We start from the raw sequence: 24,209 nt of genomic DNA on the forward strand, positions 1-24,209 counted from the left end.
CTTTAATGCCTCCCAGTAGTCATACTATATATTTCCCTAGTTTAATTTACTCTCCCACTCTCCTAGACCATTAGTTCTTTCTCCTTTATCCTGCGACTTCTGGTACATCCTCTTCTTCAACCTCTGATGACCTTGCATGCTACTTCAGTAAGAAAACTGAAGCGCCAGAAGAAAACTGCCAGAGACTTCCCCTACCCCATCTCCCCAACCCACCAAGCCCTGTACCCATATATTTCCTACCAATTACTAGATAAACTTGTTGTAACCAATCCCTCCATTTGTGAACTACATCATATTTTCTGTCTGCCATCCCTTACTCAAAAACATTGTTTTGGGGCTTCCCTGGTGGCGCAGTGGTTGAGAGTCCGCCTGCCGATGCGGGGGACACAGGTTCGTGCCCTGGTCCGGGAAGATCCCACATGCCGCGGAGCGGCTGGGCCTGTGAGCCATGGCCGCTGAGCCTGCGCGTCCGGAGCCTGTGCTCCGCAATGGGAGAGGCCGCAGCGATGAGAGGCCTGCGTACCGCAAAAAAAAAAAAAAACAAAAACATTGTTGTGGCAGTTTTCTTTTCTTCTATATCATTTTCCCTCCTCTCCTGGATCATCCTCATCATCATATAAGCTTCTTTGTCCAATCTTAAAAAAAACTTCTGATTTTTCCAACACGTACCTCCCCGCCCCCCCATTTTCAGCTACAAGCCCATTTCTGCTCCCATTTGCAGCAAAACTTGTCTATTTTGGGTATTCCAATTCTTTTTTGTCTTGAATTTACTCCTACCAGGCTCTCACTCCTACAGCTCCACCAAAACTATGCCTTTACGGTCTTTGGGGACTCTCACTAGCTAACTCCAGTGATTACTTCTCTATCCTTATCTTACTAAGCCTAATAACACCTGACATACTCTATTTATCTGGCCTTCATTACACTACACAGTCTTGGTTTTTCTCTTATCTTTCTGAATGTTCCTTCTGTATCTCTAGTTCCTCCTCTTCTCTCCTCTTAGTTGGCAAGTCATTTAGCTTATTACATGATCTTCTTTATCCACTGGTCATCTCATCCTGCTTCTTACCTTTAAATATATACTAGCTGATCCCAAATTTATATCTTTAGTCCAAACCTCTTCCCTACATTCCAGTCTCTTATATCTAGCTAGCTACTCAACATGTCCTTTTGGATACTTAATTAGACATCTCATACTTACGTTCAAATGTGAACTCCTGATCTTTGCCCACTCCAAACCCACAACTCTGTCTTGTAATTTGCTCAGGCTAAAGATATCGATATCATGCTTGATTTCTCTCTGTCCTCCATTGTGTTGGAAAATCTAGTTACCTTTGCCTTAGAACTATATCAAGGATCCTAGTCACTATTTATCACTTCTCACCCTGATTCAAGTCATTAATATCATCTTTTACCTGTATTTCCACAGTAGTCATTTAACTGGTCTCCCTGATTCCATCATTGCTCTGCCGTCTGTTCTCTATTTAACACTTAGAGTGATCCTATATATCAGTTAAATCAAATCACTCTTTTGCTCAAAACCCTACAGTGCCATTTCCCTCAGAGTAAAAGATAAAAAGTCTTTAAAATGCCCCGTGGGACCTTAGGTGATGAAGTCTCCTGATATGTTCTCTGAAAGTCATTTTCTATTATTCTCAACCAGACTGACCTACTTAAACATTCCAGGCCTACCTGAACATACAGCTTATATACTGACTGTTCTCTTTGCCTGCTATACTTCAAATCTTTTAAATGTTTACTTAAACTTCACCTTCATGTTCCCCTATATGTCCCCATATACACACTTCTCTTCCTCTGCTCCAGTATTCCTGTTTTACATTGTACTTAACACCTTTTTAAAAAACTGTATAATGTATTACGTTTGCTGTCTGTGTGCCTCCCCCAGCAACTAAATGTAAGCTTCATAAGCTTCATGAGGGCAGGGATATTTTGTCTTCTGCTTAGTCCTAAGAGACTAGAACCATGCTTAGTACATAGTTATCAAAAAAATTTTGCTGGATCCTGCCCTTCCCTTCCCCTGTACTCCTTGACCTCTTTTTCTGTTATTGATACCACTACTGAATTCAGAAATAATTGAAATCTTGATGTAGTTTTCAGATTCTCAATTATCTTTGCTCCGCATTCTCTATATCCATCAAATAAGTTAGTGTAGTAAATTAACTTAATCCAGTATCTGGCACATATTAACCCCCTAAATATTAATGGTATCAGTATCATCATCATGACCTTTAATTGAGCTTTGGCAGTCTCTTTATGTCTTCTGTTCCATCCTCTCCTAAATTATCACTTCTCACCTGAAGTATTGCAGTAGGCTTCTTAACAGTCTGTCTATAAATAAATACCTTTGCCTCTGTCATCTTTTGCCTTCAGTTTAATCCTTTATTCCAGTGTAACTTTTCCAGTTCCCATAGTTTCTGATACACAGATATGATTGCCTTTACTCCCTACTCGAAATCCTTCAGTCTTCATTGTCTGCATGGGAAATTTAAAACATTTGGCTCTTCCTGTCTTCTCTAGGCTCATCACTCACTATGGTTTTCTACTCCTCACATATCTCATTCACATAACTGTATCCAAATATGCACATGGGGGACTTCCCTGGCGGTCCAGTGGTTAAGACTCCGCACTTCCAATGCAGGGGGTGTGGGTTCTATCTCTGGTCAGGGAGCTAAGATCCCACGTGGCTCGAGGTGCGGCCAAAAAAAGAAAAAAACAGATTTGCACATGGTATTTCTTTAGTCTGGACTGCCTTTCCCTGAATCCTTAAATTCTCATCTTAAAAAGCTTAACTCTCAAACATCAATTTGTTTCCTGAATCTATAATTAGAAATCACCAGTTAGGGAATTCCCTGGCAGTCCAGTGATTAGGACTCAGTGTTTTCGCTACTGCTGGGGCCTGGGTTGGGGAACTAAGATCCTGCAGACAAAAGAAAAAATCAGTTGGACTAGTGCCCTTTCTTTCCTTTTCCACAATGAGGTTATTTATTCTGCAATTTGACTCTTTTCTTCAAAACCTCTACCCTCCCCCACATATGCTCACAAACATGTAGCAGTTCCCCGGTAAGTGAAATGAGGTCTAGGGCATGTACCTTGTGAGAAAATATAGAATGTAGGCTGAATTTCTAACCCTGTTTACCTGCACCTCCAGACTTACTCGAGTCTCATGGTTTAAATACTCTGTTTTCATCTTTTCTCCTTCGGATCTTGTATCAGTTATTACCACCTCTCCCATACTTTAGTGCCTGCTATTTCATTAACTCCTACCCTCTTTCTACAACTTCATGAAGTTAACTATCCTAATGAAACCTTACCACAAATTTAGTATTTTGTTTCCTTATCTAAATATTTTAAGGGAATAATCTATGTCTTGTTGACTCTACTTTTCTTTTTTCTTTTTTCTTTTTTTTTACTTTTCTTTGTAATTCTCCATCCAGGACCATTTGCTGCTTACTTCTCCACTAATTCAGTGAACTAACTATGGCAGAGGTCACCAATGGCATCTTATTGCCAAATCCAGAATAAGATTAGACATCTCATACTTGTGTCCTTACTGATACTTTGTGATACTTACCAGTGTTGATTTGCCTTCCTTTATGAAACTCTTCTCCCATTGAAGCTGCTTTCTCCTGATTGTCGTCTTCTGCCTGATATATGCCTTTCTAAAAGTCTCATTTGGTCTTCCTTTTTTTTTTTTTTTTTTTTGTGGTACGCGGGCCTCTCACTGTTGTGGCCTCTCCCGTTGCGGAGCACAGGCTCTGGACGCGCAGGCTCAGCGGCCATGGCTCACGCGGCATGTGGGATCCTCCCAGACCAGGACACGAACCTGTGTCCCCTGCATCAGCAGGTGGACTCTCAACCACTGTGCCACCAGGGAAGCCCTAGTTTTTCTATTTTTAAAAGTTCTTCCCCCCTCTTGAATACCAATCACAATTATTTCTTACCACTGGACACATTTTAAAAATCAAGCAAAATTAATAATTCATCTGGCCGAGCCAAAAGTCTTAAAGCTCACTTGTTATTTTTATCCCCCCAAATCTATTTCCTGGCTTTTTTTCCATACAGATGTAATATAGATGAAATATCAGTTTTATTATTCCTGATTCTAAATTGGAGAGGCTTAGTATCTATCTGTAGCCACAGTTGCTTTGAAAATGTTTCTTTGGCACACCCTTCACCCCCCTTTCTACTCCTTCTCTTCCCTTTACACTTAGCTATTTATTTCTTGAAAGTCAGCAAAACAGATCAACCCCAGGCCTCCCTCACTGGAGCTCAGGCAGAGATGTAGAAAGTATAAGGGATCCTGAGGACAGGCAGCTTAGCTACATTAAAGCAAGGCTGAATGAGCTGAGTCATACACGCTCAGTTCCTTCTTTCAAACTCACCAGTCAGGTAGTACTCCTTCCTTGTAGTGAACTAGGGTGTGAAGGTCACCAATTACTGTTTTCTTCTCAGTCCTTTGGAAAGGTCAAAAGCTCCTCCCTTACTGGTCTTCAGAGGAAACTTGGGTCCTTCTGGAAGACCAGCAAAAATTTCTAGGGGGTAGGTACTATGCAGACCATTTTTATATCTCCAGTTTCCATTTGTGTTCTTTCCTAAAATCCATCTGCTTGAGAAAGTATCTGTTGTTCTATAGATTCTCCTTAATTATTTACCTTTTCGGAAACAAAAGTCATATCTCTTACCCAAGAGAATGTAATTATGGTGCGTTGCCCCAGGGTGTGAAAACTTTCAAGGTGGGCAAGACCTTTTAGTCACCCAACAAGGATTATTTCAAAAGGGAGGAGGGGTGTCTAGCAAAAGCTAGAGACTTAAAAAGTCAGACTTTTTCTCAAGAAAAGTAAGTCTGATTTGGCTTATAAGTTTGTCTTTAAGGGCTGCTTTCATTAGTTAGGATATTGTGACATTTTCCATAAACTAAGTATCATTGTTTTGACACATATTTAAAATATACATAAAATGTATAGAAAGCTAGATTATATCAAGGAATATGTACTTTGAAAATGTCATTTAGAGAACATGCAAACAAAAGAGTTTGTAGATGATTTTACCATTTTATGAGCCAAAGAGGAAAATTTAATAGTTAAAATAGCTTATTAAGAGATGTTATTGGACTTTAAAACTTATTCCTAGTTTTTTTGACTGTGAAAGTAATATGTATCCAGTTTAACAAATAGAAACAATGTACAGTTATATAAAGTAAAATTGAAAGTCACCATCTTTCTGCTACTTCTTGTCCAAGCCCATGCTCTAGAGGTAATCACTAGTAAACCTTTGATTTGTATCCTGGATAGATTCACATAAAGCACCGCCCCCCCACACACACCAAATGAGATCATTGGTTTGCAATTTGCCTTTTTTTTCCTAGCAAATGTAAATTGTGAACATTTTCCCAGGTATACATTTATAACTTTTAATGGCTGCCTAGTATTCTGTGAATATATACTGTTGTTAACTTCTCCCCACCCCATGGATTTACCTAGCTTCCATTTACTAGTATTGTAATCAACTTTGCAATGGAAAGTATTAAGCCTATATTTTTCCACTAGAGGTAGTCATTTTATAGAATATATTCTTAGGATAAGCACTTTGTAATTTTCATAGGAGGCTTTCAAATTACCTTTCTAAAAATGTTAATGTTTATACTGACAGCGGTGTAGGGAAGAATTCATTTTCCCAAACTTTTGCTAGCTGATATCTTTTTTAATTTTCCCAAATTAATGAACAAAACATGGTAGCTTGTTATTTTAATTTATATTTCCATAGTGATTATGAAGTTATGTATATCTTTATCATTCATCCATTTTGAAATTAGGTTGTCTTTATCATTAATTTGATCTTGACATTTAAAAATATTATTTTCTCTTTACAGTGATTTGAGTATGATCTTGATCAAACAATGAATTGAACTAAGATGACTTTGAATTGTATGGTATCCCAGTACCCTTAATGATAAAATGACATTATGTGACAACTTTTTTCCAAGGTAAATTCCAGTGTTATAATTCTGTTTTATTGATTCTTTAACAGTTAAGGGAAGAAAGCCGGAGGCTGGCTTTGGCTGCAAAAAGAGAAAAGAGAAAGGAGAAGAGAAGAAAGAAAAAAGAAGAACAAAGAAGAAAACTAGAAGAGATTGAAGCCAAAAATAAAGAAAACTTTGAACTCCAAGCTGCTCAAGAAAAAGAAAAGCATAAAGTTGAAGGTATTTTCTCTAAACCATCTAATTTGTTTCATGTAATACATTCTACTCAAAATTATATTTCCTTAAATATCAGTAACTTTAGGTGAAAAAAGATCTCTACGTTATTAAGGCCTAAAGTATTCATATGCTATTTTCATTTTTTGACTTCTTCCCAGCTTTTTATTATAAAGAATTTCAAACCTACACACAAGTTGAAAGAATAATGAAACAAACACCTGAAATACCCTTCACCTAATTTAAAAATAAACATTTTACTATATTTGTTTTATCTTTTTCTCTAAATATACATACATAGTTTTTTCCTAAGCCGTCTGAAAGTAAATTGCAGACATCTGACATTGCACCTATAAAACATCAGCACACATCCAAGGAATGACATTTGCTTACATAATTGCAATAGCATTTATAATACCTTAAAAAATTAACAGTAATTCCATAATTTCATCTACAGCCAAGACCATATTCAGATTTTTCTTAAATGAGGGAATTATTTTTAACTAGGTTCTAAATAAAAAATTATTTGAGATGAGGATATTGTTAGAAAGGACCATTGTCATTAAACCACCAAATATTTATGCTGTGTGTGTGTGTTAATTTCCCCCTCCTCCAGCCTTTTATTTTGAAAAATTTCAAACTACAGAAAAGTTTAAGGATTAGTATAATGAACGCCTGTAAGTCACCTAGATTCATATAACATTTTGGCACATTTGTTTATCTTTTTTCCTCTCTCTTTTTTTGAATAGTCTTATATATGTTGTACACATCATACGAAATTACCCCTAAATACTTGAGCAGTGTTTCCCAGAAAAAGAACATTATTTTACATAACTACAATAACATTATTACACTTAAGAAATTTAATAATTATGTAATAATATGTAATATACGGTACATATTCATATTTCCCAAAGTGTCCCCAAAATATTTTTTATAACTGCCTACTATGCGTTGTTTAGAACTTAGGGACAGAGAGAATAGATCAGTCATATCCATCTCATTACCAGTGAATGCTGGAATGACTGATAACTTTATATCTAATAGTAGTAGTAAAGTAAATTCAGCATTTATTTTTGTCGAGTGCTTAAATCTAAATATATGCCAAGAACACCAGAACTTGCTAATTCAGTATTGCTACTTCTACAGATGAACCTGAAGTCTTGACAGAGCCTCCAAGTGCCACAACCACTACTACCATAGGTATATCTGCAACCTGGACCACTTTGGCAGGTTCCCATGGTAAAAGAAACAATACCATAACTACAACCAGTTCAAAGAGGAAAAACAGGAAAAATAAAATTACTCCAGAAAATGTTCAAATTATATTTGATGATCCACTACCAATCTCATACAGTCAGCCAGAGAAGGTGAATGGAGAGTCCAAGAGCAGCAGTACCAGCGAGAGTGGAGACAGTGATAACATGAGAATTTCCAGTTGCAGTGATGAAAGTAGTAACAGCAACAGCAGCCGAAAGAGTGACAATCATTCACCTGCTATGGTCACCACCACTGTGACCAGCAAGAAGCAGCCATCAGTTCTGGTTACCTTTCCAAAGGAGGAGAGAAAATCTGTTTCTGGCAAGGCTTCAATAAAGTTAGTTCCAATTTTCATTTTCATGATTTATAGTATCATTATGAAACACTTTCTTGCTGAATTGTTTAGTAAAGCAGGCAGATGAACAACTGACAAAATAAGGGTTTGTCTTTGTTCTAAAGAAGGCATGATTTCATTTGAATTAAAGAATTACTGTAGGGCTTCCCTGGTGGCACAGTGGTTGAGAGTCTGCCTGCCAATGCAGGGGACACGGGTTCGTGCCCCGGTCCGGGAAGATTCCACATGCCGCAGAGTGGCTGGGCCTGTGAGCCATGGCCACTGAGCCTGCGCGTCCGGAGCCTGTGCTCTGCAGTGGGAGAGGCCACAACAGTGAGAGGCCCGTGTACCACAAAAAAAAAAAAGAATTACTGTGTAATTTCTTCATTTTGGTTGTTAAACTTAACCCATGAAAAGTATTAATTATGGTTTCTCAGGGATTATTATTGTATTTCAGTTCTGCTAAATTTGACCTCTAGATAATATCTTCTTAAAATTGGCCCTTCATATTATGCTAAGTATTGAAAAGTGAAAAATAAATTTCTCATTTATTCATCATAGTATTCTTAAAATAAAGAATATAATCATGTAGTAGATTGCCTTTATCATTAAAAATTCTACATCTCTTCTATATTTAATGTGTTTTTCCTCCCTGTTAAAGATTGTCAGAGACTATCAGTGAAGTGACCAGTAATTCTCTTTCCACTTGCACAAAATCTGGTCCATCTCCCCTTTCCTCTCCAAATGGGAAATTAACAGTAGCAAGTCCTAAGCGTGGACAAAAGAGGGAAGAAGGATGGAAAGAAGTTGTAAGAAGGTGACTGATTATTTCTTTTATTGTTTTTCTCATTTTTATATGTGCTCTATTTCACAATGAAGCATAGTTTACCTTACAGTTAAATTCCCCTAACTCTTCCAGAGGTTGCAAACAAACTGGTGGCCCAAGGCTGCATCTGGCCAACAGAGACGACCTATACTATATTTTAGATGGAAAAAAAAAGTGTATGTTAACACTTTTAAAATTGAGAAATTTTACATAAAAAGTTAGATCATTGTGGTGTCTGCTTGACCCCATAGGTATTGGTATTTGGTAGTGAGCTAATTTATTCAAGGTGATAGATTGTCTTGTTCGGCTTTGTAACCTCAGAGCCCACTATGTAGTGTCTACTGCATACTTGTAAATATTTGGAGAATGAATTAAGTATTGGTTTTAAACTATTCTTCAAATCATAGGATACCTTTATTTCAGGGGTTTTAGGACTAAAATATTTTGCTTGGAATTTTTAAATAATATGTATTAAAAAGTAAAACAACATCCCAGAAACTAAAAGGTGGTAAGATACCACAGACCTAGAAAGGATGTGATCCATTATAAATCTTTGATAACCTATTTTAAGGAACTCTCCAGAAATTCCATCAAAAAAATTAAACTTTTGATTGTTTTAAAACAAAATCTGTAGTGAACCAAGCTTATTACTGTTAATCTCAAGATGTACTGTACATTTTTTATCTTATTTTGGGCCAACACTTCCCCTCAACCCCCATCTCTATCTTTATCTCTTTCTCTGTCTCACACACATTCTTTTGAACTAACTGAAATCACAACATCAGAATACTTTCTGTACAAAAATAAGAGAATTCAGTTTTCCTGCATGTATTTTATATTGTAGTATGCAAGCAAATTCTTAACTAACTTAAAATAATGATCACTGACTGATTATTATGTTCTTTAGGGAAAAAGGAATTATCAAGTAACTTAGTTATGTATACAAAAGGGCAGGGATCATACCTTACCATTTAAAAAACGTATAATTTCATATTTAATCTATTCTAAATAAATAATTTACTTATTCATTGAAGCACAGTTGGCTCCTTCTTTTTATTGAGAGTTATACTGTTTTTCTTTTAGAAGTATTCTTTAATTTAGACTTGTCAGAAATTTATATCTACCTTTCCTGAATCTGAATGTTTAAAATTGTAATGTAATTTTGTAGGTGTTAGGTGGGTTTTGCTTTTTTGGAATTCCAGCAGGCTTTTCTCTTTCCTCACACAACTAAACATCCATTAGCAAGTTTCCATATTTGTGGATAATCATTTTAATGACTCTAGAAGAATGCAGGGCAACAATGAATTTTTAGTATCATCCTTTCAGTTATATATTAGGGAATAAAAACAAGAATATGAGTCAAACACCCAAAGGTACCCACAAGAAGCCTTTCTTGACTCCTTGGGGTAGATTAGATGCCCCAACCAATGTGTCTTTATGATACCCTATTAGAGCTCTTACAACATCGTGTTGTAGTTTTCTTACTTGGTTTCTACATAGTCAGTATATGTAGGCAGGAACCCCTGTCTTTTATTTGCCATTAGTATTTGCATTAACACAGCGTATATCTACATGTATGTGCGTCACAGATATTAATGAAGGACGAAAGTCAAAAAAGCAAAGTTTTTGGTAATGAGATGAGAAGCTGTGGTAAAGCTCACTCTCTCTCTTTCTCTTTTCTGTGGCTCTTAGTTGCCTTTTATCACTTAGAGTGAGAGTAGGTAGAAGAGGCTTATTCAACAATATTCTGCATTTACAGAAACATATTTTAGTAATAATTCTTATTTTAATTACAACCACTGATAATTATGATTTATCTTAATTTATTTTTGCAACTGTTAAACAGGTCAAAGAAAGTGTCTGTTCCATCAACTGTGATATCCAGAGTGATTGGAAGAGGAGGCTGTAACATTAATGCTATTCGGGAGTTCACTGGTGCACACATAGATATTGATAAGCAGAAAGACAAGACAGGAGACCGGATAATAACTATAAGGCAAAATTTTGTCTCTTACGATTTTTTTCTTTTGTATTTTATTGCACTAGAGCTTAATTATCAATATATATAAGCATTTGAGTTTTCAATGGAACTTTGTATTTAATAGCATACTTTTTTAAATGGGAATTTGATTCGTGTTTAAGATAACCTTTACAGTTTTTTTTTTCTTATTTATATGCTCTTGTGAAGTATTTCAAAGGGCTTTAAAGGAATTTTTCTTTTGTGTGTGTATGGCAAAGGTTTGAATAATCTTTTCCTTATATAAACTTGTAATATGACATTCTTAAACACTTTTTAAGAAGGAGTAGGTTTCTAACACATTCTAATCTGTAGTTTTCCATCTTTCTCTTAAATTAGCATTTGAGATTTGTTATTCTGAGATTGTATCTTTAGAATATGAGCTCAGTAATAGGTTTAAATCTGAAGTGGATATTTGTTTTAAATTGAATACTTGAACATGTCTGTGCCTGAATACCCTTAGAGTTAAGATGATATTCTAAGAAATCATAAATTTGGTTGTGAGAGACAGGTGCCCTTCCCAGTAATAGAAGGACAGATAGTTTTTTAGCCTGCCTCAAGAGGAAGGAAGCAATTAACCAGCTCTGTTTTGCACTTATCCCCTTCTCCTATCTTGTTTATCCCTCCCCTGGGATAGGTGTAGTCACAACTTGCCTTATCCAGAGAAGAGGGGAAGTAGATACCCTTTATAAGTAATTTTCCCCTTAGGGTCTCCATAAGGCTTTCCTTTCAATCAAATATTTTCCTGAACATCCAAGACTGGGGTTTGACCTTATGGCCATTGTTGTAATTATCAGGATTCTTCTCTCATTTTGAGACATCTGTCCAAAAGAGTTACAATAATCACTCTACTAATAGAGAAACCACTAATAAATATAAATGGGGTCATCTTAGCTACCAGGATTTAAAATAAAATACTATTTTCTTACTCAGTGGTATTATTTTTCTTGCTTATTTGTACTGCTTTTAATATTGATCAGCTGTTCAACTTCATGGTAACAATATGGATTACGTAGGATTTTAAGTGCAGTGCTTTTCCTGTCTAGAATGTATTTCACAGTTGGAAGATGATTGTTTAGTCTGAGGAAACAATAGTGAAATTAAATTTTGGGGAAAAGAAGTCATTTACTTTTCCTTTGAAAAATATAGTGGTGTGTCAGGACAGTTTATTGCTTTGTTTGCATAATACCTCAAAAATAGTCAGAAAATTGCTTCTTAACTTTTATCTGTTCTCTGTATGTGTGTACATACACATACACACATGAATTAATTTAGGCTTTACATATTAAAGAGGGGAAATTGGACCTAATTTTTTTTTTTTTTGTCAACTTATAGGGGTGGCACTGAATCAACAAGACAAGCAACTCAGTTGATCAATGCTCTGATCAAGGATCCAGACAAAGAAATTGATGAACTTATTCCAAAGAATCGTTTGAAAAGCTCCTCAGCAAATTCCAAAATTGGGTCATCAGCACCTACCACCACTGCTGCTAACAGTTCCTTAATGGGAATTAAAATGACGACTGTAGCTCTGTCATCAACATCTCAAACTGCCACAGCACTCACTGTGCCTGCAATTTCTTCTGCATCTACTCACAAAACCATTAAGAACCCAGTGAATAATGTGAGGCCTGGTTTTCCAGTTTCTCTTCCATTAGCATATCCTCCTCCACAGTTTGCACATGCTTTGCTTGCTGCTCAGACTTTCCAGCAGATCCGTCCACCAAGGTTGCCCATGACACACTTTGGAGGTACTTTTCCACCAGCTCAATCCACTTGGGGTCCTTTTCCTGTCAGGCCTTTGAGCCCTGCCAGAGCTACTAACTCGCCTAAGCCTCACATGGTGCCTCGCCATAGCAATCAGAATAGCAGTGGTTCTCAGGTGAATTCAGCAGGTTCTTTAACTTCAAGTCCAACAACTACAACCAGTTCATCAGCTTCAACGGTGCCTGGTACATCTACAAATGGCAGTCCAAGTTCACCTTCTGTTAGAAGGCAGCTTTTCGTCACAGTTGTGAAGACATCCAATGCCACCACAACAACAGTCACAACCACAGCAAGTAACAACAGCACTGCACCCACAAATGCCACATATCCTATGCCTACTGCCAAAGAACACTACCCAGTATCATCCCCATCTTCCCCATCACCACCAGCCCAGCCAGGAGGGGTTTCTAGAAACAGCCCTTTGGATTGTGGAACAGCATCTCCAAATAAAGGGGCATCTTCCTCTGAACAGGAAGCAGGTAGTCCACCAGTAGTAGAAACAACAAACAGTAGACCTCCAAACAGCAGCAGTTCTTCTGGGAGTTCATCAGTTCATTCTACTCAGCAGCAACCTCCGGGATCTGTTTCTCAGGAGCCAAGACCACCTCTTCAGCAGTCTCAGGTTCCTCCCCCGGAAGTTAGAATGACTGTTCCTCCTTTAGTAACAACAAGTTCTGCTCCAGTGGCGGTGCCTTCTACTGCCCCAGTGACTTACCCTATGCCTCAGACACAAATGGGATGCTCCCAGCCTCCGCCTAAAATGGAACCCCCTGCTATTAGACCACCCTCTCATGGCACAGCTGCCCCTCACAAGAATCCAGCTCCTGTGCAAAATTCATCTGTTGCAGTCCTCAGTGTCAATCACATTAAAAGACCTCACAGTGTTCCCTCTTCTGTCCAGCTACCTTCGACCTTAAGTACACAAAGTGCTTGTCAAAATTCAATACATCCAGCAAATAAGCCTATTGCTCCCAATTTCAGTGCCCCCTTACCATTTGGGCCCTTTAGCACATTGTTTGAAAATAGCCCTACTTCTGCTCATGCCTTCTGGGGAGGATCTGTTGTTTCATCTCAGTCAACACCAGAATCTATGCTATCAGGAAAATCCTCATATTTGCCAAATTCAGATCCTTTACATCAGTCTGATACTTCCAAAGCTCCAGGTTTTAGACCACCATTACAGAGACCTGCTCCAAGTCCCTCAGGTAAATTTGTATTTTCTGACATTCTGCAGCTGCTCGTTTATACAAATGATTTTGAAACTCTGGGTTATTTTCTAATACTTTTACTCTGTGACTGGGTCAGATAGACAGTAGTACTAATTCAAATGCTATTGTATTGACTGTGTCTAGAATGGCATTATTATTTTTTAAATCTTTTTAGAAGCTGTAATGGATTTTTATCTTAAATTTACTATAAATAAGTTTATTCATCAGGTATATTTTTCTCTCTCAAAGTAAAGAAAAGGGGACTTCCCTGGTAGTCCAGTGGTTAAGACTCTACACTCACAATGCAGGGGGGCCAGGTTCCATCCCTGGTCAGGGAAATAAATCCCACATGCCACAACTAAGACCAGGCGCAGCCAAATAAATAAATAAAAATATTTTAAAAATAAATAAATTTAAAAAGTCTCTTTTTTTTTTTTTTTTTTTTTTTTTGCGGTACGCGGGTCTCTCACTGTTGTGGCCTCTCCCATTGCGGAGCACAGGCTCCGGATGCGCAGGCTTAGTGGCCATGGCTTGAGGGCCCAGCCGCTCCATGGCATGTGGGATCTTCCCAGACCGGGGCACGAACCCGTATCCCCTGCATCAGCAGGCGGACTCTCAACCACTGCGCCACCAGGGAAGCCCCTCATATTTTAATTTAATAAGATAATGCCATCAAAAGTTTGCTTTTAGTTCAAATAAAAAATTATTACCAAAGATTTTTAAAATTTGATTTCACTTCCGACTGTCTTTTTTGTTTTAAAAATAATGAGAAAAATGTAGAGATACATAGTTCAAAAGGGTAGGCACTAACTATATGTGCTATTTAAATTTAATAAAATTAAAAATTCATCTCAGTCAAACTGCCCATTTTTAAAATTTTTTCCCAGTTTTGTTGAGATGTAATTGATGTACATCACTGTATATGAGTTTAAGGTGTAGAGCATAATGGTTTGACTTACATACATTGTGAGATAATTGCGGCAGTAAATTTAGTTAGCATTCATCATCTCCTATAGATACAATTTTTTAAAAAAAAGAAAAAGGAAAAAATATTTTTCCTTGTGATGAGAGCTCTTAGGATTTAGTCTCTCTTAACAGCTTTCCTATGTATCATACAACAGTGTTAACTACCGTTACTATGTTGCACATTACATCCCTAATACTTACTTATCTTGTAACTGGAAGTTTGTACCTTTTGACCACCTTCCTCCAATTCCCCCACCCCACCCCACCTCCACCTCTAGTAACCACAAATCTGATCTCTTTTTCTATGAGTTTGTTTGTTTGAGATTCCACATATAAGTGAGATCATACAGTTTTTGTCTTTCTCTGTCTGACTTATTTTACTTAGCATAATGCCCTCATGGCCCATCCATTTTGTCAGAAATGGCAGGATTTCCTCGTGTTTTTTTGTGGTTTTTTTATGACTAAATAATATCCCATTGTGTGTGTGTATGTGTGTGGTATGTATACATATATGTATACATACCACAGCTTCTTTATCCATTCATCCATGGATGGATACTTAGGTTTTTTCCATGTCTTAGCTATCGTATATAATGCTGTTACGAACATGGAAGTGTAGGTATCTTTTTGAGTTAGTGTTTGTGTTTCTTTTGGATATAGTTCCAGAAGTGGAATTGCTGGATCATGTGGTAGTTCTATTTTTAGTTTTCTGAGTATCCCCCTTATTGTTTTCCATTGTGGCTGTAGGCTGGTCATATTTCAAGTGCTTCCTTGTTAAGCACATAATGGCTGGTAGCTGCAATATTGGAGAGCCCAGATACTGAACACATCTGTTAATATAAAAAGTGCTGTTAGACAGTGCTGATATCTAAAGAGGATCTAAAGATCTGGTTTTGAGTGACTGCTTTTTCTTTTTTAACTTTTTACTTTGAAATATTTTTAGATTTATAGAAGACTTCTTCTATAATTACCCCAATTTCCCCTAAGTAAACATTCTTACACCATATATTTATTAAAACTAAGAAATTAATATTGGTACAGTACAATTAACTGGACTACAGACTTTATTCAGATTCCACAGTTTTTCCAATAATGTTCTTTTTCTGTTGCAGTGTCCAGGATACCAAGTTGCATTTTGAGCTTTGTGGTTTTGTTGGTTTTTTTGGTTTTTTTTTTGCGGTACGCGGGCCTCTCACTGTTGTGGCCTCTCCCGTTGCGGAGCACAGGCTCCGGACACGCAGGCTCAGCGGCCATGGCTCACAGGCCCAGCCGCTCCGCGGCATGTGGGATCTTCCTGGACTGGGGCACGAACCCGTGTCCCCTGCATCGGTAGGCGGACTCTCAACCACTGCGCCACCAGGGAAGCCCAAGCTTTGTGTTTTAATGTGAATATTTCAAATAATTAAAGATAATTTCATTGAGTTATTTGTAGTGAGGTGGATGGACCTAGAGTCTGTCCTACAGAGTGAAGAAATTAGAAAGAGAAAAACAAATACTGTATGCTAAAAACAAATACTGTATGCACGTATATATAGAATTGGGAAAAAAATGTGGTTCTGTAGAACCTAGGGGCAGGACAGGAATAGAGACGTAGATGTAGAGAATGGACTTGAGGACACGGGGCGGGGGAAGGGTAAGCTAGGACTAAGTGAGAGAGTGGCATGGACATATATACACTACCAAATGTAAAATAGATAGTGGGAAGCAGCCGCATAGCACAGGGAGATCAGCTCGGTGCTTTGTGACCACCTAGAGGGGTGGGATAGGGAGGGTGGGAGGGAGATGCAAGAGGAAAGAGATATGGGGAAATATGTATATGTATAGCTGATTCACTTGTTATAAAGCAGAAACTAACACACCATTGTAAAGCAGTTATACTCCGATAAAGATGTTAAGAAAAAGTCTACCATTAAAGCAGTAATAAAATAAAAATAAAGATAATTTCATGCTAGAGATAGACAAACTATGGTCCATGTGCCAAGTATGGCATACTACCTGATTTTACATTTGTGGGTTTTTTTAATTGAGTTATAACAATTATGTAATATTTTAAAAAATTTTTTTTAATTTTTAAGAAGAATAATATGTGACACAAAAAATAGTACATTCGGAACTTCCCTGGTTGTCTCGTGGTTAAGAATCCGCCTTCCAGTGCAGGGAATGTGGGTTCAGTCCCTGGTCGGGGAACTAAGATCCCACATGCCACGGGGCAACTAAGTCCTGGTGCTGCAGCTAGAGAGCCCACGCACTCTGGAGCCCGTGCGCCACAACTACAGAGAAGCCCACGTGCCACAGCTAAGACTCGATGCAGCCAAAAATAAATAAATAAATAAATCTTAAAAAATAAAATAGTGCATTCAAATTTCAGTGTTCATAAATAAAAGTTTTATTGAAATACATCTATGCCCATTCATTTACATATTGTGTTATGGCTGCTTCCATGCTCTGCTGACAGCCTAAAAATATTTATTATTTAGCCCTTTACAGAAAGGTTGCCAACTTGTTATGTGTTATTGAAGAGATGACATTCTGGGACTAAAAATTTCTAAATAGAATGGAAACTGATTGTTATTTTTACCTATTTGTATAACACATAAATATAATGTAAAGAACATGGTCAGTAAATATTTCCTTGCTGGGGGTTGATTGAAATATTTTCATGTACTTTCAAAAACACTTTCTCTTAATACTAAATAGAATCAATATAATTTGGTTGTAAAAGCTTCATATGCTAATTAGTACATTGGAAATGCTTTTACTTTTTTCATTTTTTTATTTTTAAAAAAGTTTTATTGGAGTGTGGTTGATTTACAGTGTTATGTTAGTTTCAGGTTACAGCAAAGTGAATCAGTTATACATATATCCACTCTTTTTTGGATTCTTTTCCCATATAGGCCATAACAGAGCATTGAATAGAGTTCCCTGTGCTATATAGTAGGTTCTTATTAGTTATCTATTTTATGTCTAATAGTGTGTATATGTCAATTCCAATCTCCCAATTTGTCCCTCCCTGCCCCTTACCCCCTGGTAACTGTAAGTTTGTTCTCTACATCTGTAACTCTATTTCTGTTTCATAGATAAGTTCATTTGTACTCTTTTTTTTAGATTCCACATATAAGCAGTATATGATATTTGTCTTTCTCTGTCTGACTTCACTCAGTATGACAATCTCTAGGTTCATTGATGTTGCTGCAAATGGCATTATTTCGTTCTTTTTTATGGCTGGGTAATATTCCATTGTATATATGTACCACATCTTTGCCCATTCCTCCATTGATGGACATTTAGGTTGCTTCCATATCCTGGCTGTTGTAAACAGTGCTGCAGTGAACATTGGGGTGTGTGTATCTTTTCAAATTACGGTTTTCTCTGGATATATGCCCAGGAGTGGGATTGCTGAATCATATGGTAGCTCTGCTTTTAGTTTTTTAAGGAACCTCCATACTGTTCTCCGTAGTGGCTGTACCAATTTACATTCCCACCAACAGCATAGGCCAGTTCCATTTTCTCCACACCCTCTCCAGCATTTATTGTTCGTAGATTTTTTGATGATGACCATTCTGACCGGTATGAGGTGATACCACATTGTAGTTTTGATTTACATTTCTCTAATAATTAGTGATGTTGAGCATTTTTCATGTGATTTTAGCCATCTGTATGTCTTCTTTGAAGAAATGTCTATTTAGATCTTCTGCCCATTTTTCGATTGGGTTGTTTGTTTTTTTTGATATTGAGCTGCATGAGCTGTTTGTATATTTTGGGGATTAATTGGAAATGCTTTTATATTTCATTTTTGTAGAGTTGGAATTTAGTGAAAATACTTCACTTTTCAAAAAATGTGAAATCTAGGTAATGTGTTAAGAAAGACTAAAATTAAGATTTAGAGAAAAATAAATTCTTGTTTTGTGGAAAAGTATAGAAAAAAGCCGTGCTATATCGGGAGGTAAGGTTTTGGGGTGTACAGTTGATTGGAGCCAAAATTAGCAATGAAGTTTAACTTAAGAGTCTATCAGAGGGAAGTATTAGATTCAGGTCAACATAGGCATGTTTGCCTTTACAGCTATACCACTATTTCTACACCCTAGAAATTAACATTAATTCAGTAATAGCACCCAATATGTAGTACCATCATCCCAAATATACCCTTTATGCCTGTATGTTTCTTTTTTTTCTCCTTTTGATCCAACCAATCAAGATTCACACATTGCTTTTGGCTATTATGTCTCTTTGATCTCCCACAGTCTAAAACATCTCACCACCTTCTTTTGTTCTTCTTGACATTGAATCCTTTGAAGAGTCCAGTTGTACTGAAGAATGTCCTGCATTTCAGATTCACCTGTTTTCTCAATCTGTGGTTACATTCTGGTTAAACATTTCTAGCAGGAACATCAGATAGGTAATGTTTGAATCTCACACTGCATTGTATCAGGAGGCACTCAGTGACAGATTGTCCTTCTCTTATCTATGGAAAGCATGGCCACTTAGTTAAGATGCTGATTGTCAGATCTCTCTATTATAAAAGTATAGCTACAGGGGCTTCCCTGGTGGCACAGTGGTTGAGAGCCCACCTGCCGATGCAGGGGACACGGGTTCGTGCCCCGGTCCGGGAAGATCCCACATGCCGCGGAGCGGCTGGGCCTGTGAGCCATGGCCACTGAGCCTGCACGTCCAGAGCCTGTGCTCCGCAACAGGAGAGGCCACAACAGTGAGAGGCCCGCGTACCACCAAAAAAAAAAAAAAAAAAGTATAGCTACAATCTTTTTTTTTCTCCTATAGTTTTTTTGTTGGTTTGTTTTTAGTTTTGTGGGGTTTTTTCGGTTTTGTTTTTGTTTTTTTATTTTAGTAGCACTCTTAAGTTCACAGCAAAATTGAGAGAAAAGTACAGGGGTTTTCCATATACCCCCTGCCTTCACACAGGCACAGCCTCCTTTATTACTACATCCCACTTCAGAATGGTATTTTTGTTACAGTTGATGAACCTACAGTCACACATCCTTATCAAAGTCTGTAGTTTACATGGGGTTCATTCTTGGTGCTGTACATTCTGTGGGTTTGAACAAAAGTCTAGTATAGTAACCATTATACTATCATCCAGAGTATTTTCAGTGCCTTAAAAATCCTTTGTGGTTTGCCTACTCATCCCTCCCTTCCCCATACGTTTTTAAAGGTAAAATTTTATACAACTCCTTGGCCACTAAACCTATTTAAATTCTAGTGTTAATATTAAATCTATATGTATTCTATAATAAGTAATAAAATGTCAGAATTAAAATTAAATGTAAAATGTTTTCCTTGGTAATTTCTTTTTCATAGCTATATTTAGGAAATAAAGGGGGAAATAATGAGTGGAATAATGAGTGGAATGACTGGAAGAAGTAAGCAAGGAGAAATTTTTTTAATAATCTAAAATATTTTTGGATATATTAGGGACCTCTTGGAATTTTAGGTTTTTCTAATTATATCTCCTAGGGGTAACTATTATAAATTATGATTATCTTCTACATTATAGGTATTGTCAATATGGACTCACCATATGGTTCTGTAACACCTTCTTCTACACATTTGGGAAACTTTGCCTCAAACCTTTCAGGAGGTCAAATGTATGGACCTGGGGCACCCCTTGGAGGAGCACCCACAGCTGCTAACTTTAACAGACAACATTTTTCCCCACTTAGTTTGTTGACTCCATGTTCATCAGCATCAAATGGTGAGTAATATACACTGTAGTTCCAGAGGAAGAGTTTGTCTGTATGTTCCCTTAGAAAACAAAAGGTTTTGGGTTTCCCTAATGGCACAGTGGTTGAGAGTCCGCCTGCCGATGCAGGGGACACGGGTTCGTGCCCCGGTCCGGGAAGATCCCACATGCCGCGGAGCGGCTGGGCCCGTGAGCCATGGCCGCTGAACCTACGCGTCCGGAGCCTGTGCTCCGCAACGGGAGAGGCCACAACAGTGAGAGGCCCGCATACCACAAAAAAATCCCCAAAAAAACAAAAGGTTTTAAGTTTTTCAAAGTTTGGAGTCTTTAAGTTTTAAATCTCTTAATAATTTAATTTCTATAAAAATGTAATTTGTATTCATGGCAATCTGAAATCAGGAGGAATTTAAATAGAATTTCCAGGTTTCTAACGTATTAGAATCAACTTCGACTCTATCAAACCTAGCATATTATATTGAAGTTAATTTCTAAGAGGGATCATTTTTTGAGAATAAAAAATCTTGTTGTATCATCTATTGATACACATTTACTTTCAGGTTTGAGAATATAGCTTCCAAGAAGAAAGATTTGTAGCCTTAAAAGTAGTATAAATATAATGTTCTTTTGGTCTACCTTTAAATCTCATCTATTACATAAATAATACAACTGATTTCACATTACCAGATATGTGATTTTAACTGTAGTCAGACTTTGAAGCAGTGATCAGATTTTTCAGACCAAGGAAGATCATTCATCATTAGGGAGTTCAACTCACATTAAGAGAATTCCATAGTGAGGCTATTATTTGTGGTTATTTATTTATTTAGCAAGGATAAAGGCATCAAATTGCTTTCACCTTGAGGAAATTTTAATAAGAATCCATTTTTTTTTAAACTACCAAATTTCTTCTAACAGTGTTAGAGCCCAGTTAATAGAGACTGGTTAACTGAATGAAAGAGTAAAAAAATATTAGTATTTGAGAGATGCGTATCAAAGTACATTGCCAGTGAAAGCATGAACTAAGGTGTAGCATATAGTGAATTTACATATTTATAGTTTTTCTTGTGTTTGTCAAATAACAAGGACTGTCACTTGGAATATTAATTATCCTTGTACAGGTGTCCCTAAGTGAAAAGAAGTGGTTTAAGAAAGAATTCAAAGTGACTGTGATAAAAACATGCCAGAAACAAAGTGAGAAGTATGAAAATAAAGTACGAATGTAAGAAGAAAGAAAGTTTACAGCAGTTCTCATTGAGGATACTTTACCCATCTTTGAAGATAAAGTGAATATACTATAACATAGCTACTTAGCCTGGCTTATCTAAACTAAGCTATTAACAGAACACTGAAACTAAATATAACTCTAAGGAATAACTGATTATGACATTTAAGTCTTAACTATCTGGCTTATAAGGAAAGGTTATAGCCTCAGTTATTTAAAGCTGTATTCAATGCAACATAAATTTCTGTGTACTAGAGGAATATGGATATTTGTTTTATTTATTTAGTTTATTATAAGGAATATTGATAGGTATATATTGAATGGAAGGTAATTCACTCTGTATTAAAAATTGGCCTGGGCCTTCCTGGTGGCACAGTGATTAAGAATCCGCCTGCCAATGCAGGGGACACGGGTTCGAGCTCTGGTCCGGGAAGATCCCACATGCTGCGGAGCAACTAAGCCCGTGCACCACAAGTACTGAGCCTGTGCTCTAGAGCCCGTGAGCCACAACTACTGAAGTCCACGTGCCTAGAGCCCATGCTCTGCAACAAGAGAAGCCAACGCAATGAGAAGCCTGCACACTGCAACCAAGAGTAGCCTTGCTTGCCGCAGCTAGAGAAATAGAGAAAGCCTGCACACAGCAATGAAGACCCAACACAGCCAAAAATAAATAAATAAATAAATTTATTTATTTATTTAAAAAGTTGGCCAAAAAAGGGGGGGGGGGAATTCCCTGGCAGTCCAGTGGCTAGGACTCCGAGCTTCCATTGCCAGGGGCACGGGTTCGATTCCTGGTCAGGGAACTGAGATCCCGCAAGCCGCGCCACGTGGTGCAGCAAAAAAAAGAAAAAATTGGTACTTTATCCTAATTCAGGGTTCTCTCCCTTTAGGGAGGTGAATTTGAAGAGATTTTAGGGCAAGTTACAACAATTAAGGAAAAAAAAAAAGTAAAGTAAAATATTGAGGATTACCGATGAACTCTGTTTGTAGTATAGCTAATAACCATATGTTACATGATAATAACAATAACAACAGTTAATTTACTGAGGTTTAGATACTTTTCAAGGTAATTTCCCCCCCAGATTGCCTTTGTCAGCAAAATCCTAATATAGACAGGTAGGTGAGCTTAGACAAGTCATTTCAGTGAACCTCAATTTTCTGATCTGTTAATATCCACCACACTGGATTAGTTTAAGGAGTAAATGGGATAATCTACTATTACTATTGGTCTACTATTATCTACTATTACTACTATTATCTACTATTACTGTTGGTCTTTCTTCTTTTTGATGATAATGAACAGTAAGTGTTAGTCCTGTTTTCTAATAGTTTTAGAAATGTACTAATGGAATGGTAAGAGAAGAGCAAACATATTTATAAGTACCCAGTGATTAAAAAGTCTGAAACATAATTTTTGAATGATTTTACCTGCTTAGTTTTTTCTTTGACTCCTCTTAAAATTAGTTTTTATTCCTAAGTATAGAACAGATCTGAATCAGTGTCTTCTGAGTATGTTGAGCTGAAACTAAACCGTTATAGGAATAAAAACATCTTCCTTAAAATATCTACATATGGGTGATTCATATTCACCTATTTTTATATAAAAATAAGGATAGTCTTTGATTTTCATGTTCATAAAGAAATAGGAATTGGGAGAAAAGGTGTTAAAATGGTAACATCATTGCTATTGAAATGTGTTACCTGAAATTTTTTGGTACTTAATCCTTAAAATAGAATGGATTCTCAGAAGCAGAGAATGTTTTAATATAAAATAAAACATACTTACTGATACTAATGTTTATTACTTTAGGAAATACATTAGAAATTTTTTTTCCCCTTTTGAACCATGAACCACTCAAGGTAAACATGTTGCATTTGATTATATCTCTAGGGTCTTTAAAGAGTAGCACAAAGAACCCGTGTATATCCCCCCACCCCCACTCACTAATTGTTAACATGTTGCCACATTCCTCCCTTTCCCCACCATGTATCCCTGTGTGTATGAGTGAGTGAGTGTGTGTCTGTGTACATGTGTGTATGTAGAGTATGTGTAGGGATTGTAGGGGTTTTTTTTCCTGAATCATTTTAGAGTTAGTTGCACATATCAAGCTGATTTCCCCTAAATACTCCAAATTATAATATTTTGGAAGAACAAGAACATTCTCTTCCACAACTACAATGCAGTTGTCAATTTCAGCAAATTTTACATTGATACATTATTATTATCTAATGTATAGTCCATATTCACATTTCATCACTTGTCCCAATAATGCCGTTATTACTTCCTCTCATTCAAGATTCAAATCAGTATCACAGATTGCATTTAATTCCCATGTCTTTTTAGTCTCAGAAAATCTGGAACTGTTTCCTTAGCCTTTCTGTATCTTTCAAAGAAAGCTTTTTTTTTTTTTTTTTTCAGATTATAGGTTAGTTGTTTGGTAAAATGCCTGAGTTTGTTTTTCTGATATTTCTTCATGATTAAGTTTAAGTTATATATTTTTGACACGAATATTAGTATTAGTCAACATTGCACCCTTCTCACTGACATTAGAAGGTATAAAATGTCAGTTTGTGCTATTATTGGTGCTATTAACTTTCATCTCTTGGTTTCACAGATTTCTACACTGTCATATTGTCATTTTTCCCTTTGTAATTTATAATTAATATGTGGGGAGTTGCTTTGAGACAATTCTTATTCCT

The 24,209-nt window shown here is 36.9% G+C and overlaps 1 protein-coding gene and 1 non-coding gene across 12 annotated transcripts in view; both read left to right on the plus strand.

The window, feature by feature from the left end:
- The window catches only part of ANKRD17 (ankyrin repeat domain 17), a 159,873-nt gene that overhangs the window by 124,720 nt on the left and 10,944 nt on the right, over nucleotides 1–24,209 (plus strand). For 9 of the 11 annotated variants that reach the window (XM_033412517.2, XM_033412518.2, XM_004283561.3 and 6 more), the window contains 6 exons: nucleotides 6,049–6,220; nucleotides 7,364–7,811; nucleotides 8,470–8,625; nucleotides 10,481–10,630; nucleotides 11,987–13,623; nucleotides 20,102–20,299. In XM_033412517.2, the coding sequence (XP_033268408.1) occupies nucleotides 6,049–6,220; nucleotides 7,364–7,811; nucleotides 8,470–8,625; nucleotides 10,481–10,630; nucleotides 11,987–13,623; nucleotides 20,102–20,299 (2,761 nt within the window). Of the gene's footprint in view, nucleotides 1–6,048; nucleotides 6,221–7,363; nucleotides 7,812–8,469; nucleotides 8,626–10,480; nucleotides 10,631–11,986; nucleotides 13,624–15,704; nucleotides 19,302–20,101; nucleotides 20,300–24,209 lie in introns of those variants that run through there. The other 2 variants (XM_049709591.1, XM_033412520.2) reach the window with 2 other exon arrangements.
- TRNAV-CAC (transfer RNA valine (anticodon CAC)) lies at nucleotides 13,892–13,964 on the plus strand. The gene has a single exon. It is a non-coding gene; the product is annotated as a tRNA-Val (tRNA).

Source organism: Orcinus orca, chromosome 4 (assembly GCF_937001465.1).
Source record: "Orcinus orca chromosome 4, mOrcOrc1.1, whole genome shotgun sequence".
Taxonomy (NCBI): domain Eukaryota; kingdom Metazoa; phylum Chordata; class Mammalia; order Artiodactyla; family Delphinidae; genus Orcinus; species Orcinus orca.